Source organism: Thalassophryne amazonica, chromosome 20 (genome assembly GCF_902500255.1).
Source record: "Thalassophryne amazonica chromosome 20, fThaAma1.1, whole genome shotgun sequence".
NCBI classification, from domain to species: domain Eukaryota; kingdom Metazoa; phylum Chordata; class Actinopteri; order Batrachoidiformes; family Batrachoididae; genus Thalassophryne; species Thalassophryne amazonica.
Genome location: NC_047122.1, coordinates 5,337,074 through 5,352,582, shown reverse-complemented (window position 1 = coordinate 5,352,582; position 15,509 = coordinate 5,337,074). Strand labels below are relative to the sequence as shown.

Genomic DNA, 15,509 nt, shown 5'->3' with positions numbered 1-15,509 from the left:
GCTGTTGTCTGTAGAATACCATCAAAGCCAGCATCTCACGATCATTCAACATGCAAGACTCGCATGTCATTGGTCTGGTTAACTGTCACTCAAAAAATAAAGCGCTGTTATCGGTGGAATACCACATGATTATGGGGTATTTTCAGAACAGTAGCATTTACAGAGCAGTGTGCCAACTCTTATTCTCTTTATCTTGTTATGTTTCGGACGCGGTCGGAGCACCGACCCAGCGTTTGAAAGGACCCAGCATAAAATAAGCAGAGCACGGTTCAGAAGGTAACAGAATTTAATAAACATAACAGTGAGTGAAGTGCTAAACAACTAAAAAGTCCGCGGTCTGGTGAGGTGGAAACACGGCGTGCTCTCAACAGCGCAAACGGTCCGGAGCCACAGCAGTTCAGACCCAGGGACCCCGCCGACACCCCCCAGGTGGCCGCGACAAACCAAGTCTGTGAAGAAAGAAAACATGGAGGTGAGTCCAACTCCACACAGAGAGACACAACTCAAAGGTGCACGCAATCAGCAAACACTTCCTGGCTTAAATCTATACATCAGCTTCTCACCCTGCAGGCACGGAACAACTCAGTTCAAATCTCCACTGCAGCAGAAGCTGATTAGACAATTAGCATAATGTGACAGCTCGATACAACAAGGTGTGAGGGACACCAAATCCACTGTCATTACTTCATAAAAGTCACCAAAACCAAATTACCTCAGGAAGTGTGCTGAAGAGCGTGAGACCTCACCCAATCCTCCTTCATAGACTGTGGCGTCAAACCTGGAGCGGTCTCTGCGTCCGTGATGGTGAGATTGTTCTCCTGACGTCGATCTCACACGTCTGCTGACAAGGTCGAGTCTCTGGCAATCACACACTGCATTCAAGGTTTAAATGCAGCAATCTCTGATCAAGACAGAATACACCACAGCTGTGAGTCCTGATGACCTGCACGTGAAAACAAGCCTCAGGTGTTCAGGGTGAGGTCCTAATGCTCAGCCACTCAGTCCTGAATGCATACCACCTGGTGGGAGAAACAGAAAACAAAAACCAAGCCAGCAAAACACCCCAGCCCGCAACAGTACCCCACCCTCACGGGAAGCCTCCCGGCGACCACACGGACCTGGGCCAGAAAAAACAAAGCCCCCCTCCAGGGACCATGGCTGGAATGTTGGCTGGGAACAAAAAACACCTCCTGCAGCTTCAGTTTCAGCTCCTTGTGCTGACGATCCAGCTGGGAAAGGGCCGTCTCCAGGAGCTGTGCGTTACTGTGCTCTGACGACAGCTCCATCATCAGCTGCTCAACCTGCAATGTTAATTTCTTCATGCATTCATTGATCAACTCAATGTTGAGCTTCTCTAGTTCTTCCTTCAGCTGGATAATGCACGCTTCCAGCCGCCTCTTCTCTGCCAACAGGGAACTTTGTGCCGAGACTATCACTCTCATCCTTGAACTCATCCTTTCTCACCCTGAGCCTGTCTGCAGTAGACTGCTCCGCAGCTGACACTCCAGTGCAGAGATATCCTTTGTTGACTTCAATGGTCTTGCCCTCTGTTTCATTTAGCAAACCTGTTAGAGTCTCCACCTCTGACTGCATCTTTGCGTTCATTCCTGTCGACTCTTACTTTAGTTGTTCACTTTGCATAATTTTGGCCAGGAGTTCTTGAACCTGTGCACTCAGCCTTCTTCCGACTGTGTGTTAAAGTCTGCTTAGTCATAAAAGAAAAAAAAAAAAAAAAAGACAAACAACCATACCAACCCCCCCTCCCCAGAGGACCGTCCCATCAAACCCCGGGAAGAGGAGAAAAGAAAAAACACAACCCAAACTTAAGCTTGCAAAAACAAAAACTCTAACACCCCCCCCGGACGACATGTAGGGACCAACACCCCCCAGAGGACATCCCGCCAGCTCCAGGAGTAATAACCACAGCCGAGGTCCCTCTGGGATCCAAAGTCACCCACGGGGGCTCCCAGCGCCTCCCAGAGGACCGCTCCATCAAACCCCAGGAGACGCCAATCTCTGATCAAGACAGAATACACCACAGTTGTGAGTCCTGATGACCTGCACGTGAAAACAAGCCTCAGGTGTTCAGGGTGAGGTCCTAATGCTCAGCCACTCAATCCTGAATGCATACCACCTGGTGGGAGAAACAGAAAACAAAAACCAAGCCAGCCAAACACCCCAGCCCACAACATATTTTTATCCTCTGTACTGAGAAATGCGTGTTGTTAATTGAATAGTTTGTGTCTGAGTCTGTCGTTTTCCACTGTCAGTCAAACAGGGATGTGATCTGCACCAGAATAAATCAGCTTTTTAACTCTTCAGATTCTGAACAATGACACTTATGAGCGTTCTTTGTGGACATGTTGGTTGGTGATGTGAATTACGAGTTAAAATACAGCAGTTCATTAAATAAACACTCTTCAGTGTTTTTAATGGAGAAATGAAGCCTCAACTGAAATCCTGAGAGGTTTGTGATCACCATTGTTTAAAAACCTCTCATTAAATCAAACAGGCAATTATTTTTTTTTAAATTATTGCCACTACATTGTGCATCTGTTGTTGTCTACTTTCTTACTGCAGGTACTGAGCGACATCTGCTTGTGAAGGCACTGGCAGCGCCTCCAAAGCAGGGATTGGATAATGATAGAAAACATCATGTGTTCAAGGTTTTCAGAAAGCAAATATCAACAATTATCAATTATTAACAATTATTAGCAATTATCAACATGTTGGTCATTAAGTTATTTTCAAACAATAAAAAAACAGGTGGCAAGTGAAATGAAAATGCACCATAAAGTGTCTTTGTGGCCATCACGTGCTGCCAGAACAACATCACTACACCGTAACGCTACAACTGTGTTCAGTTCCTCCCCTGGAGGGACTGGAACACCATCCACCATCCAGGGGAGGTAATGGTCTAGTGGTTAAGTGTTGGGCTTGAGACCAGAAGATCCTCGGTTCAAATCCCAGCCTGATTGGAAAATCACTAAGTGTCAGGGCGGGGCACAAACCAGGTGGACACAAATGCAAACTCACAGCACGTGCAGTTTGAATTAGGTTTAATCGTTGAAATAGGCAGGGATTCGGTTCACAGGTTGTCCAGCAATGAGGCAAAGGTACCAACAGACGTGAGGCTGAGGCCTGGTCAAAAAACAGGCTGAGGTCAAAATACAAAGCGTGGTGGCAATCAAAGGCAGAGACAAAAACGTGTTCAAGGACAAAACAAGGTTTAATACTGCCAAGCTGCTTGCAAGACAAAATGTGGCAGGAAGTGAGAGCCGGAAAGTGAAAGACATTCAACAACAAAGGGACTGAGACTGTGATGGCTTAAATAACTGGTGATGTACAATCCCTGGCAAAAATTATGGAATCACCGGCCTCGGAGGATGTTCATTCAGATGTTTAATTTTGTAGAAAAAAAGCAGATCACAGACATGACACAAAACTAAAGTCATTTCAAATGGCAACTTTCTGGCTTTAAGAAACACTATAAGAAATCAGGAAAAAAAATTGTGGCAGTCAGTAACGGTTACTTTTTTAGACCAAGCAGAGGGAAAAAAATATGGAATCACTCAATTCTGAGGAAAAAATTATGGAATCATGAAAAACAAAAGAATGCTCCAACACATCACTAGTATTTTGTTGCACCACCTCTGGCTTTTATAACAGCTTGCAGTCTCTGAGGCATGGACTTAATGAGTGACAAACAGTACTCTTCATCCATCTGGCTCCAACTTTCTCTGATTGCTGTTGCCAGATCAGCTTTGCAGGTTGGAGCCTTGTCATGGACCATTTTCTTCAACTTCCACCAAAGATTTTCAATTGGATTAAGATCTGGACTATTTGCAGGCCATGACATTGACCCTGTGTATCTTTTTGCAAGGAATGTTTTCACAGTTTTTGCTCTATGGCAAGATGCATTATCATCTTGAAAAATGATTTCATCATCCCCAAACATCCTTTCAATTGATGGGATAAGAAAAGTGTCCAAAATATCAACGTAAACTTGTGCATTTATTGATGATGTAATGACAGCCATCTCCCCAGTGCCTTTACCTGACATGCAGCCCCATATCATCAATGACTGTGGAAATTTACATGTTCTCTTCAGGCAGTCATCTTTATAAATCTCATTGGAACGGCACCAAACAAAAGTTCCAGCATCATCACCTTGCCCAATGCAGATTTGAGATTCATCACTGAATATGACTTTCATCCAGTCATCCACAGTCCACGATTGCTTTTCCTTAGCCCATTGTAACCTTGTTTTTTTCTGTTTAGGTGTTAATGATGGCTTTCGTTTAGCTTTTCTGTATGTAAATCCCATTTCCTTTAGGCGGTTTCTTACAGTTCGGTCACAGACGTTGACTCCAGTTTCCTCCCATTCGTTCCTCATTTGTTTTGTTGTGCATTTTCGATTTTTGAGACATATTGCTTTAAGTTTTCTGTCTTGACGCTTTGATGTCTTCCTTGGTCTACCAGTATGTTTGCCTTTAACAACCTTCCCATGTTGTTTGTATTTGGTCCAGAGTTTAGACACAGCTGACTGTGAACAACCAACATCTTTTGCAACATTGCGTGATGATTTACCCTCTTTTAAGAGTTTGATAATCCTCTCCTTTGTTTCAATTGACATCTCTCATGTTGGAGCCATGATTCATGTCAGTCCACTTGGTGCAACAGCTCTCCAAGGTGTGATCACTCCTTTTTAGATGCAGACTAACGAGCAGATCTGATTTGATGCAGGTGTTAGTTTTGGGGATGAAAATTTACAGGGTGATTCCATAATTTATTCCTCAGAATTGAGTGAGTCCATATTTTTTTTCCTCTGCTTGGTCTAAAAAAGTAACCATTACTGACTGCCACAATTTTTTTTCTTCATTTCTTATAGTGTTTCTTAAAGCCAGAAAGTTGCCATTTGAAATGACTTTAGTTTTGTGTCATTTCTGTGATCTGCTTTTTTTTCTACAAAATTAAACATCTGAATGAACATCCTCCGAGGCCCGTGATTCCATAATTTTTGCCAGGGGTTGTAATTAGTGGAACAAGACACAGGTGTCATTGAAGGTTCTGGAAGGGGGCGTGACCGGGAAAGACAAAGGAAAGTGCAAGAGAGTCAAGGCAGGAAAACACAGTGGAGTGATGAAAGTAACAAAGACGTGAGCAAGTGCAAGAGTGGGAGTGAGTGAAAATACAAAGCAGACAGAAACAAAGTGTGAGACAAAAACAAATGGCTGGTGCAGTGATATGGAGTGAGAACATACTTGGACAGGCATGAAGGAAATGCTGAACTATGAACAAAGCTAAAACAATAATAATATATTAACCAGACCTGTCAGAACTAAGTAAGTGGCAGAAAACAAGGAAATCAATTATCTTAATCAAAACTAGAACCGGAGTGAGACGGATAAAAATATAATAGCGAATGCAATAACCAATGGTGAGATGACAGCATAAACTAAGACTAAATAACGAACAGAATTGACAGCAACCAGTGACTACAAATTAGTGCAATAAATAAAAGGAATTAACTGATAAGCAATAAATAACAAACAGAACATAATCAGATGAGACACTTGAAGATAAATAATAATACAATAACATGCTTTTGGAGGGCGGTATGCATTTTCAGAGGCCCGGCGTTCATGACCAGTCGCCCAAAATGACAAATATTTGCCCGAGTTAGACAAGGGCAAATATCTGTCATTTTGGGCAACTGGTCATGGACGGAGGGACTCAGAAAATGCATACCGCACGACATCAGCATGTTATTTGCATTATTATCACTTTTTACTGAGATACACAACACGTAACGCGTACATAAAAAGTCAGCTCACTTTAACTTTTGTTGTGTCGGCTGGCGCGTTGCTCTCCAAATTCGGCAGTGCGTCCTCATCAAGCTGGCTGCTCATGGCTGCTGTTGTCGTACTATCCATGAGAAAATCATCCGGAATTTCTATATTGGGACCATCACACTCTTCTCGCCTTTTTAATTGTTTGTTTTTTTCCCCCTCTGCAGACAGTTCTTGGGCTGCTCGCTATGACGTCATTTGTTTACGCACAGTGGGCGGGTATAGCCAGGTAGCATTGATGTAAATCTACAATACCAGCCTAGCAACGCCTCGGTAAAGTGATAATAATGACCAATACCTGTGACTAAAGCATAATACAAAAATGTGATGAACATCACTAAGCTAAGAATACAAGATGCTCAAAAGAAAACCACACTGGTGACCAAAGCATAATGCAAGAAATGAAATGAACAGAATCAAACTAAGACTGGAGTGACAGATACAAAGAAGATGAACGGAAACAAAATCAGTGATAACTTGAGCATGACAAGACAGAAGAGTCAGAGCATGAATGTGGATACAAGACCATAACTATGACAGAAGGCCCTAAAGGGCCGGACCATGACACTAAGGGCCCTTGGCAAAGGTCTTTAATCCCCTATTCATCCCGGTGTAGTAAGCACCTTATATGGCACCCTCACATCGGGGTGAATGTGAGGCATTATTGAAATGCACTTTGAGCGTCTAATGCAGATGGAAAAGCGCTTTATAAATGCAGTCCATTTACCATTTACCATCCTTTCAAAAGATATTCCCTGATTTTGATTTTTGATTTGAGAACGTGGCTCAACGTGGGGGATGGAATGCATGTAGAGGCGCTGTATTAATTTCATTTATTCATTTATTTTTTGGCCATTTGTGTTCACAAAATTTGATTCAAACTGTGAACCATGTAAAAAAAAGAATGATTAAGTAAATATTGCACTATGTGGGAAATCTAAATCAGGCCCTGAACCAGCGATCTCTGTATTATAGAACACACTTTGCCACTAATCTATTTAATTACATAACACAAGGCCACAAGGAAGAGCTGTAAAAGCGGTACTTTTCTATGTCCCATGAACAGGTTTGCACACCTGATGTCATTTTGGAGCCGGATTGAACTTGCCTTACCTGACATGGTGCGTGTGACAAGGACACAGACTGCAACTCCTGGACAAGATGTTCACCATGCTTTTCCAACCATAACTGCATTTTTTATTTGGATTGTGTATTCTCAAAATACAGGTAATGTGATTGCCTGCAGGACAACTGATAATAACCATATATTTTCTTTTTCTTTTTTAAGTCTCTTCAGCCTGTTGATGAGTTCTTTCTCTTCATGTGCTATTTGTCATTAGCCCTGGTACATAAGATCCACCAATCACCAAACTAAAACAGCTTGGGACTCCAGCGAGGGTGGTTGCATCTCCTTCTCTCTCCTATATCTCTGCTCCAACATTCAAAGTCCCTACTTCACCAGACTGTGAATTCTTCAAAGCTATATTGGATTAACCATGGAATTGATCAGCTGGTCTCTGAACGCTATTGACACCATTTTTTTCTACAAGAAGATCGGGGTGGGGGACCCTGTGTGCCCAGATGGAAATTACACTGCGGGCTAATGTTCTCGACGCCTGGGAGACGTGGCGTGTCGCATGCTTTGTGCCATTCTCTGTGGAGGACGTCGAGGATTTATTCATATTTGGTTTCATAGTAGGAGGGCTGGTACTTATTGGCTTATGTGCTGCCCTGAACTACCAGAAAATTGGCAAGACAGCTGCCACCAAAACCACAACCCTTCACTTGTCCGTCATGATTAATGAGTTGGGCAAGGCGATGCATTCTCAGACTGCATTAACCCTTGAACTCAGACGCAGGTTGGATAACATCGGAGGAAATGTGCACCTTGCAGGGGAAGGTGAAGAAGATTTCAGAGACCAGGGAATATTCATAATTTGGGATCTGGTTTGTTCATGTGAAGCTGTAAAAGTGTTTTCACTGCTCAACCACAAACACGGCAGGCTTATCAGCCTCTGAAGGACAAAATGCCCCGCTGTTTTCCTCCAGAAGAATTTCTACGGCCTTGAGGAACATTGGCTGCTTCCTTATCTCTCTGACTCCAGTACAAGGACAGACTCACACATGGACAAAGACTGAAGCATGCTCCACTTTCTCTCCTACCTCACCCTCCTGCTCCCCATCACACATCCCATCCCGGCCACCACTCACGGCACCCCTTCTCCCCTCCGGGGGCTGCACGGTTTTAGCTGCGGCAGGTCTCCCCCCCCCCCAAGCTGGCGGTGGCATGACTCCAGTTGCAGCGGCTACCACACACTCACATCGCCTCAATTCGGAAAACGGACTGTTTCAAGTTTAGTGCACATAAACAATGTCAAATGTATATGTGTTGTCTTAATTCTCATGTGTGGCATTATTACAGTAAACAAGTAATAATTGTGGATTAATTGCTGTATCTTGTCTGTGGAAATGTGAGTGTGGACGTAATCTCATTGTTGTTGCACTGTTGTTGTAATGACAGTGACAATAAATCTCATCCATCCACCCACATCATTCTGGACTGTACAGAGCTATACTGCCAAACGCTGACTCTCTAGTGCTGAAGAGTGAGCTGTACTCAAGCTACAAGTCCCACAGCACATCTAAGGGGCTGATTGGGATCGCCCCTCATGGACCGGTCACATTCATATCCCTTCTCTATGAAGGCCATCAGTAAGTGTGAGATCCTGAAGCAGTCTGGTCTGGGGCTCTCCTGAAGCCCTCAATGGCCATAATGGTGGATAAGGATTCCTCGTGGAAGATCTGGTCCCCTGCACAGTCCACATACCTGCTTTTCTCAAAAAGAAGACACGGCTATCTGGAACAGAGGTGAGGAAGACCCAGTCCATTGCGCGGCTCAGACTCCATGTTGAGCATGTGATAAGAAAGGTTAAAGAACACAAGGTATTCAGCACAGTGATCCCCTCGTCCTTAACTGGTAGCATCAGTCAACTTTTTGCTGTGACCTGCCTCTTGACAAACTACCAGAATGGACCCCTTGTTAAAGCCTTTGTAATTTTCTTTGTGAAAATGGAATGTATATAGTCCAATTTGTTTCCCACACATACAATTAATCATAATCTGTATATCGTTAATTTTACAATCTGATGAAAGCTAATGCATGTGTACAGTTCAGCCTACATTCTAATGAAAACTAATGTTATACCGTTTGTAGTAAGGGAGAAAAACAAAAGTATTCTTGTGAAAAATTTAATAAATATTGTCAAATGAATGAAAGTAATCTCATTACTGGAAGGTTTACTGTATAAAACACATTAGCAGTAATACACATTAAAATCTGTAAAACTAGAACACTAAAGAGATAAGTTAACTGATATTAGACTTAATACGGCTGTTTGACTATACGAGGTCTGTCCAAAAAGTATCAGACCTTTTTATTTTTTGCAAAAACCATATGGATTTGAATCACGTGTGATTGCATCAGCCAAGCTTGAACCTTTGTGCACATGCGTGAGTTTTTTCATGCCTGTCGGTTGCGTCATTCACCTGTGAGCAGGCTTTGTGTGAGCAGTGGTCCACCCCTCTCGTCGTTTTTTTTTTATTGCGAATAAATGTCTGAACGATTTGGAGCTTTGCTGCATCAGTTTTTTTCCAGAAACTGTGAGAGACCTCCAGGTGGACACCGTTCGGAAAATTAATATGGCTTTCAGGGACGATTTTGTGGGGATTACACAGATTAAGGAGTGTTACTGCCGCTTTAAGGATGGCCCACAACTGCTGAGAGCACACCGCGCTCCCAGCGCCGATCGACAGGCTGAATCAACCAGATCATTTCCAACGTGAAGGCTTTGTTGATCCGGGACGTCGTCTGACTTCCACAAAAAAAGGAAAAAGGCATGGACATCAGCACTTTTTCAGCACATTCCACTATTAAAGGAGTTTTTTTCATGGAAAGAAAAGCGGACTGATGCACCACCGTGCTGTTTATTGCGCAGGACAAAACCACCTCCGTGTTGGTCTCACAAAGCTCCAAATCGTTCAGACATTTATTCGCAATAAAAAAAACGACGAGAGGGGTGGACCATTGCTCACTCAAAGCCTGCTCACAGGCGAATGACGCAACCAACAGGCATGAAAAAACTCATGCATGCGCACGAAGGTTCAAGCTTGGCTGATGCAATCACATGTGATTCAAATCCATATGGTTTTTGCAAAAAATAAAAAGGTCCGATACTTTTTGGACAGACCTCGTATTCAGAGATTGTATCAAACACATCAATAAATATTTCAATAAATATTGGTTTCAAATATTTATAATATCAAAAGTTACATGAATAATTTTACAATTTTGAAGAAAAAAATCTGCAAAAGAGAAAAAAAAAAACTTGAGTTTCTGCAACTGTAGGTACCAAAATTGGAAAATTATTCATGTAACTTTTGATATTATAAATATTTGAAACCAAGGAGTGTTTTGTGTTCACACTGTATATGCACTCGCCCAACACTTTTTCCCGCCCAGGAGCCAGTAAAAGGAGCCCAATTGGGCTGACAACCGCCCCTTCTGGAAGCACTGATAATAGATGGTCTTTAAGTCATCCTTAAGTTAAAAAGGTACTTTCAGAGGTAAGTAGAAAAGAAAAACAAATCACTTTTCTGTTTCAGTTTTGACAACACTTCCTCATCTCTATAAATGCGCTGAACAAACATGTCATTATTGGCACACACAACAAAATTAGTTAGCAGCAGCTGCCCCTGGACCTGCATCAGCACTCAGGAGCTCATTAGCAAATCAGTGTGCTTGTCAGAGTGTACACTTGGAGATTGATTTTCCAGGCAAGATTTGTGTAACTGTGTCTGTTGTGTGTGTGTTTGATTATAGCGCCTGTCTTTCTTTTCAGAATCCAGAAGGAGCTGGCAGAGATAACCTTGGACCCGCCGCCAAATTGCAGGTAGGAGTGTGTTTATTGCGTGTTTTCTGTCGGGCTATGAGGGCCTGTATTTGTGTGTGTGTATGTGTATGGATGGTGTGGGCTCGGTGAGTCTTATGAGTCTCACATGAAGATTATTGTGCCACAAGCTTGGGCTTATGAGGGTTAGAGTTTCTACATATTTTTAAGTATGTGTCAGTCTCTCTGAGCAGAATTAGAATAAATATGTGTGCGGCTGACCTGATCGGCAGGGTTTACCGTGACGATGGGTGTGGCAGCAGCAGTGTGTTTGCTGTCGCTCCGTCAGGCTCGCTGCAGCTGAGCTGATTTGCATGGTTTCTTTCAGAAGTTTCTGCTATCAATCAACGCGTGTTCAGTCATCATGCTGAGATTTGTTTTTTCTCCAGTTGAGTCAGCATTTGTCAAACTGTGGACCTTTTTGAGAATCAAAGTTCTGAAATGAAGATATCTTAAGCCTCAGTCCCACCTAATAATAAGCCATGAATAATGAGCCAGGCATGGGTGTGTCAGTGATTATTGAAGAATGATCCACATTTTTAGCCGTCACGTATCTGCTACTAAGGTGCCTCCACGTGCCTCTCTGTACCTCACATGTGCCACGTGTCAGCCTCTAGTGAGCCACGACCGACATGTCATTTGTGCCTCGAGTGGCTCATGTTGCAGGATATGATCCAGCCACATATGATCCATGTAGTGCCATGTTAACATGACGCTGGTGCACGTTTAGTCATGGGTTTGGTCCAAACTTCCAGCCCTCCCACACTTGGTCCCTTTAAAGTTTGGGTTTTTAATTCACAGCATCCATTCAAGATGTCACATTTTTTAAATGCAGCCCAAAAAAATGACGCTGCACTGAGTGAGTGTGCGCTCCTGCGCCAGGGGATACAAACTCTGACGGAGATAACTACTTTGGCACGACACGGCCGGTGTGCACCAGGCTGCTGTTCACCTGAGTTCCAGAGTCATTAAATGCAGCAGTTCTGTGTGTTCACCCAGCTCTCTGTGACCACACAAAAAGACACCACAATGAGGTGACGCTTTAATTAGATACACCCGCTGCTGCAACTGTGGATCACTTCCAAAGAAAAAAGAAAATTATTTCTTTATTTCTTCCGCGGCTTACAGTCACCGTGATCCAACTTTAACTTTGTGTTATGTATGCAAAATCACTTTTTTGCATGCTCTCGTTCTGCATTCCTGGACAGCTCTGCACTCCTTTTGCAGCTTGTTTGGCATTATTTCTTCTGAGGCTTTAAACACACAGCCACTTTTGCACTGTGATCCAACTTAAAACTTTGTGTTTGTCCGTTATTGACTGCAAAATCATTCTTTTGTGAGCTGGCGTTTTGCGTAAATGCTCATCTTGGGTGCCAGTCAGCGTGCACAGAGTGCGCCTCATCTGATCCATGAACAAGATGTTAAATTGATCATAAACATACTTTTACAGGTGCTTATATAGAAGGAATGAACATGCATGTTTTAATATTTCAATTTCAATTTATTTTCATTTATGTAGCACCAAATCACAACAGAGTTGCCTCAAGGAGCTTTGCACAAGTAAGGTCTAACCTTACTAACCCCCAGAGCAACAGTGGTAAGGAAAAACTCCCTCTGAGGAAGAAACCTCAAGCAGACCAGACCAGATATATATTTCTGTATTTCTTCCACACCTTACAAGTCACCATGGTACAACTTTTGTGTTATACAAACTTTTACACATAACTTTGTCTTATGTCTTCAAAATCGGTCTTTTGCATGCTCTCCTTCTGTGTGGCTGCACAGCTTCTGCTCTGATTTTAGCGGCTTCACTGGAGTTATTATCTGCCATGGCTTTAAACACTCATCCACTTTCACGCAGTCACCCAATATTGACTGAAAATTCACTCTTTTGTGACCTGTTGTTCTGCCTAAATGCTTGTTTGAAGCGTGATGATGAGTCACTGCGTCAGTGCGCACACACAGCGGAGCTCATGTGATCCATTAACAAGATATTAAATCATCTATAGACATACTTTTACAGCTAGGAACTGTTTTATCAAGCTATAAAAACATTAAAAATAGTTACCTTAAGCTGTTCCACAGGAACAGGAGGAAAAGGAGCAGGAAAGAGAGGAAAAAAAAGTGTCCAGATGAAACAGTCCTCTGTGATTCCAGAAGTGATTAGAGGTGTTTTCAGCATCCAAGGTTTGGCAGAAAATGATTAATCCTACAAAATAATTATTTTATATACAGCGTCCAGCGCACAGAGCAGGTGGAATTGTGTGTGTAAGAGGAAAGCCGCTCCAAAAACAGCCTCATATCCAAATAATGTTTCTGAGTTCAATGGAACAAATATTAAATTTAATTATTTAATTAAATATTTGTTCCATTGAAAGCTAACATAGATCCTTGTCATCATTTGACATTTTATTAATTTAGAAACAACAGAAAAGGGACTTACATTTTGGTGTTTCACTGCCGCTCAAGTCCAAATTGTGACGTGTAGCCCAGTGATACTGTGCACTGACTTGGATTCCCATAAAAAAAAAAGAAAAAGTCCAGCCAAAAATCACGTCAGCGTTTCATGTGACCAGGTCTTCATGCATCCAGACGTCTTACAGCAGAGTGGATTGTGTGTGTGTGTGTGTGTTAAAAGAATTAGCAGCGTCAGTTCGCTCAATTAAATCATCGTGTTGTTGTCTCCTGCGCACACACATGCAACCAGTGTCCTACCAAAAAAAGACTGTACATCCTCAGCGCAGCAAAAAAAAAAAAAAAAAAAATCACATCAGAAATGAGTCCAGCTTTTCATTCCAACTTCCTGCCAACAGCCTCCAGACAGCACAGCGGATTTGTTTCGTGTGTGTGGGTGCGCACATGAACACATGTGGGCGAGCGTGCATGAGCATGTGAGCGTGCTTGCGCATTCACAAGCATGTGTGCGCATGCGTGTGCGAGCACAAGTGTTCATTTGCGTGTGTGTGTGCACATGTGCAGAGTGCAATGGTACCAAATGTATGGAACCAAATTTGCACTTTAAATGTAATTCAACACAAATGGGATGAATTAATCCATGTCATGTGACATACAAAGCACCAATCAAATGACAAGGATCCTCTCAGCTGTTATATAATATAAATCATTAATTTTCTATACTTACTGACTCCAAGGTTCATGGGGGTGGAGCATATCCCAGCAGTCATGGGGCGTGTTCACCCTGGACTAATGGCAGTTTGTCCCATGGTCACATATGGATGGACACACACACACACATACACACCTAATTTCAAGTTTCCAATCCACCTAACCTGCATGTGTTTGAATGTGGGAGGAAGGCGGAGCACCCGGAGAGAACCCACACAAACATGGGGAGAACATGCAAACTCCACACAGAAAGGACCAGGTGGGAATCGATCCCGCAGCCTTCTTCCTGTGAGGCAACGGTGCTAACCACTAACCCACTGTGGTGAGCCTAATGTAAATTGTCGGCAAAATAAATGGACTTTTATTTTGAACCTGCCAAAACAGCTTTCCACTTCCTGTCGCTCTGCACGTGCACAGGCTCCTTGTGGTATTCATACAACGGATGCAAAAAGCAAAAATTTGGTACTGAACTGTAGATTGTGGACATAAATTTTTGCTACACAGCCTTCTGTTGTCGCACGGCTGTATTAATGCTGTCATTAGCGGTTAGTTGTTCTCGACTCAGCGTTTACAGCATAAATGCTGACTCTGAAAAAATCATCTGAATTTCTGCAGCCTGGAACAGCTGCTGCTTTATTCTAAGCTGTTATCTCTTGGTACCACTTTTTGTTTTTCTCCATTCCACAGCAGTGCAGTCAGCAGTAAAGCTGCACTGATGATGTTTACAGTCTGTATTCATGTTTCTTTTTCTCAGCTCTCATCCATGTGGTGCTGAAGTGGTATGTGCTGTTGCTGCACCCAGCAGCAGGTCTTCCTCTTTCTTCCATTTTGGTTTTCGTTGTCTTCCTTTTCAAGGGCTACTTGCTATTTTTGGGTGTTAATTGCTGTTGGAATTGCTGGTGTTGTGATGAACTTTGTGGGGCTGTTCCACTTGACTACCTTGAAGCTGTGAATGTAAAGACATTCACTTGTCTTGGCAGTGACCTGCATGTCTCTGGGCCCTCAGTCTTTGAGATTGAGAGGCATATGAGAAGAGCTTGTGGGGCCATGAGGTTGCTGGATTGAGGAGTTTGGTGATGCCTATCGCTATGCAGGAGAACGAAGGTCCAAGTCTGCTGCTACCTGCCTTGGTGTACAGCGGGGTGCCCAAGTTCGGTTCTCGAGATCTACATTCCTGACACTCTTAGTTGTCTCCCTGTTCCAGCACACCTGAATCCAATGAAAGACTCGTTAGCAGGCTTTTAATGAGTCTTTCATTGGATTCAGGTGTGTTGGAGCAGGGAGACAACTAAGAGAGTCAGGAAGGTCGATCTCGAGGACCGAACTTGGGTACCCCTGGTGTGTGGTTTTGACACTTAATGCTAACCAGTGGCCTAAGACGATGACTGCATATCTTTGGTACTAGGTGTCTTCAGAGGAACCTTGGGTACTGCTGGAATGACTCTGTGTCAAAAGAGAGAATAACTCATCCCTTAAATGCAATTCTGATAAAACGTGGCTGAATACCAACTGTGATTTGCAATACTTCAGATTAGGTCCGTAGTTATACAGTAGTGTTTAGAATAATAGTAGTGCTATGTGACTA

At 43.0% G+C, this 15,509-nt stretch overlaps 1 protein-coding gene across 1 annotated transcript in view; it reads left to right on the top strand.

Moving 5' to 3' along the window:
* The window catches only part of LOC117502058 (ubiquitin-conjugating enzyme E2 E2-like), a 521,468-nt gene that overhangs the window by 166,713 nt on the left and 339,246 nt on the right, over window positions 1-15,509 (top strand). The window contains exon 3 of the mRNA XM_034161048.1: window positions 10,751-10,801. Coding sequence (XP_034016939.1) covers window positions 10,751-10,801 — 51 coding nt within the window. The remainder of the gene's footprint in view (window positions 1-10,750; window positions 10,802-15,509) is intronic.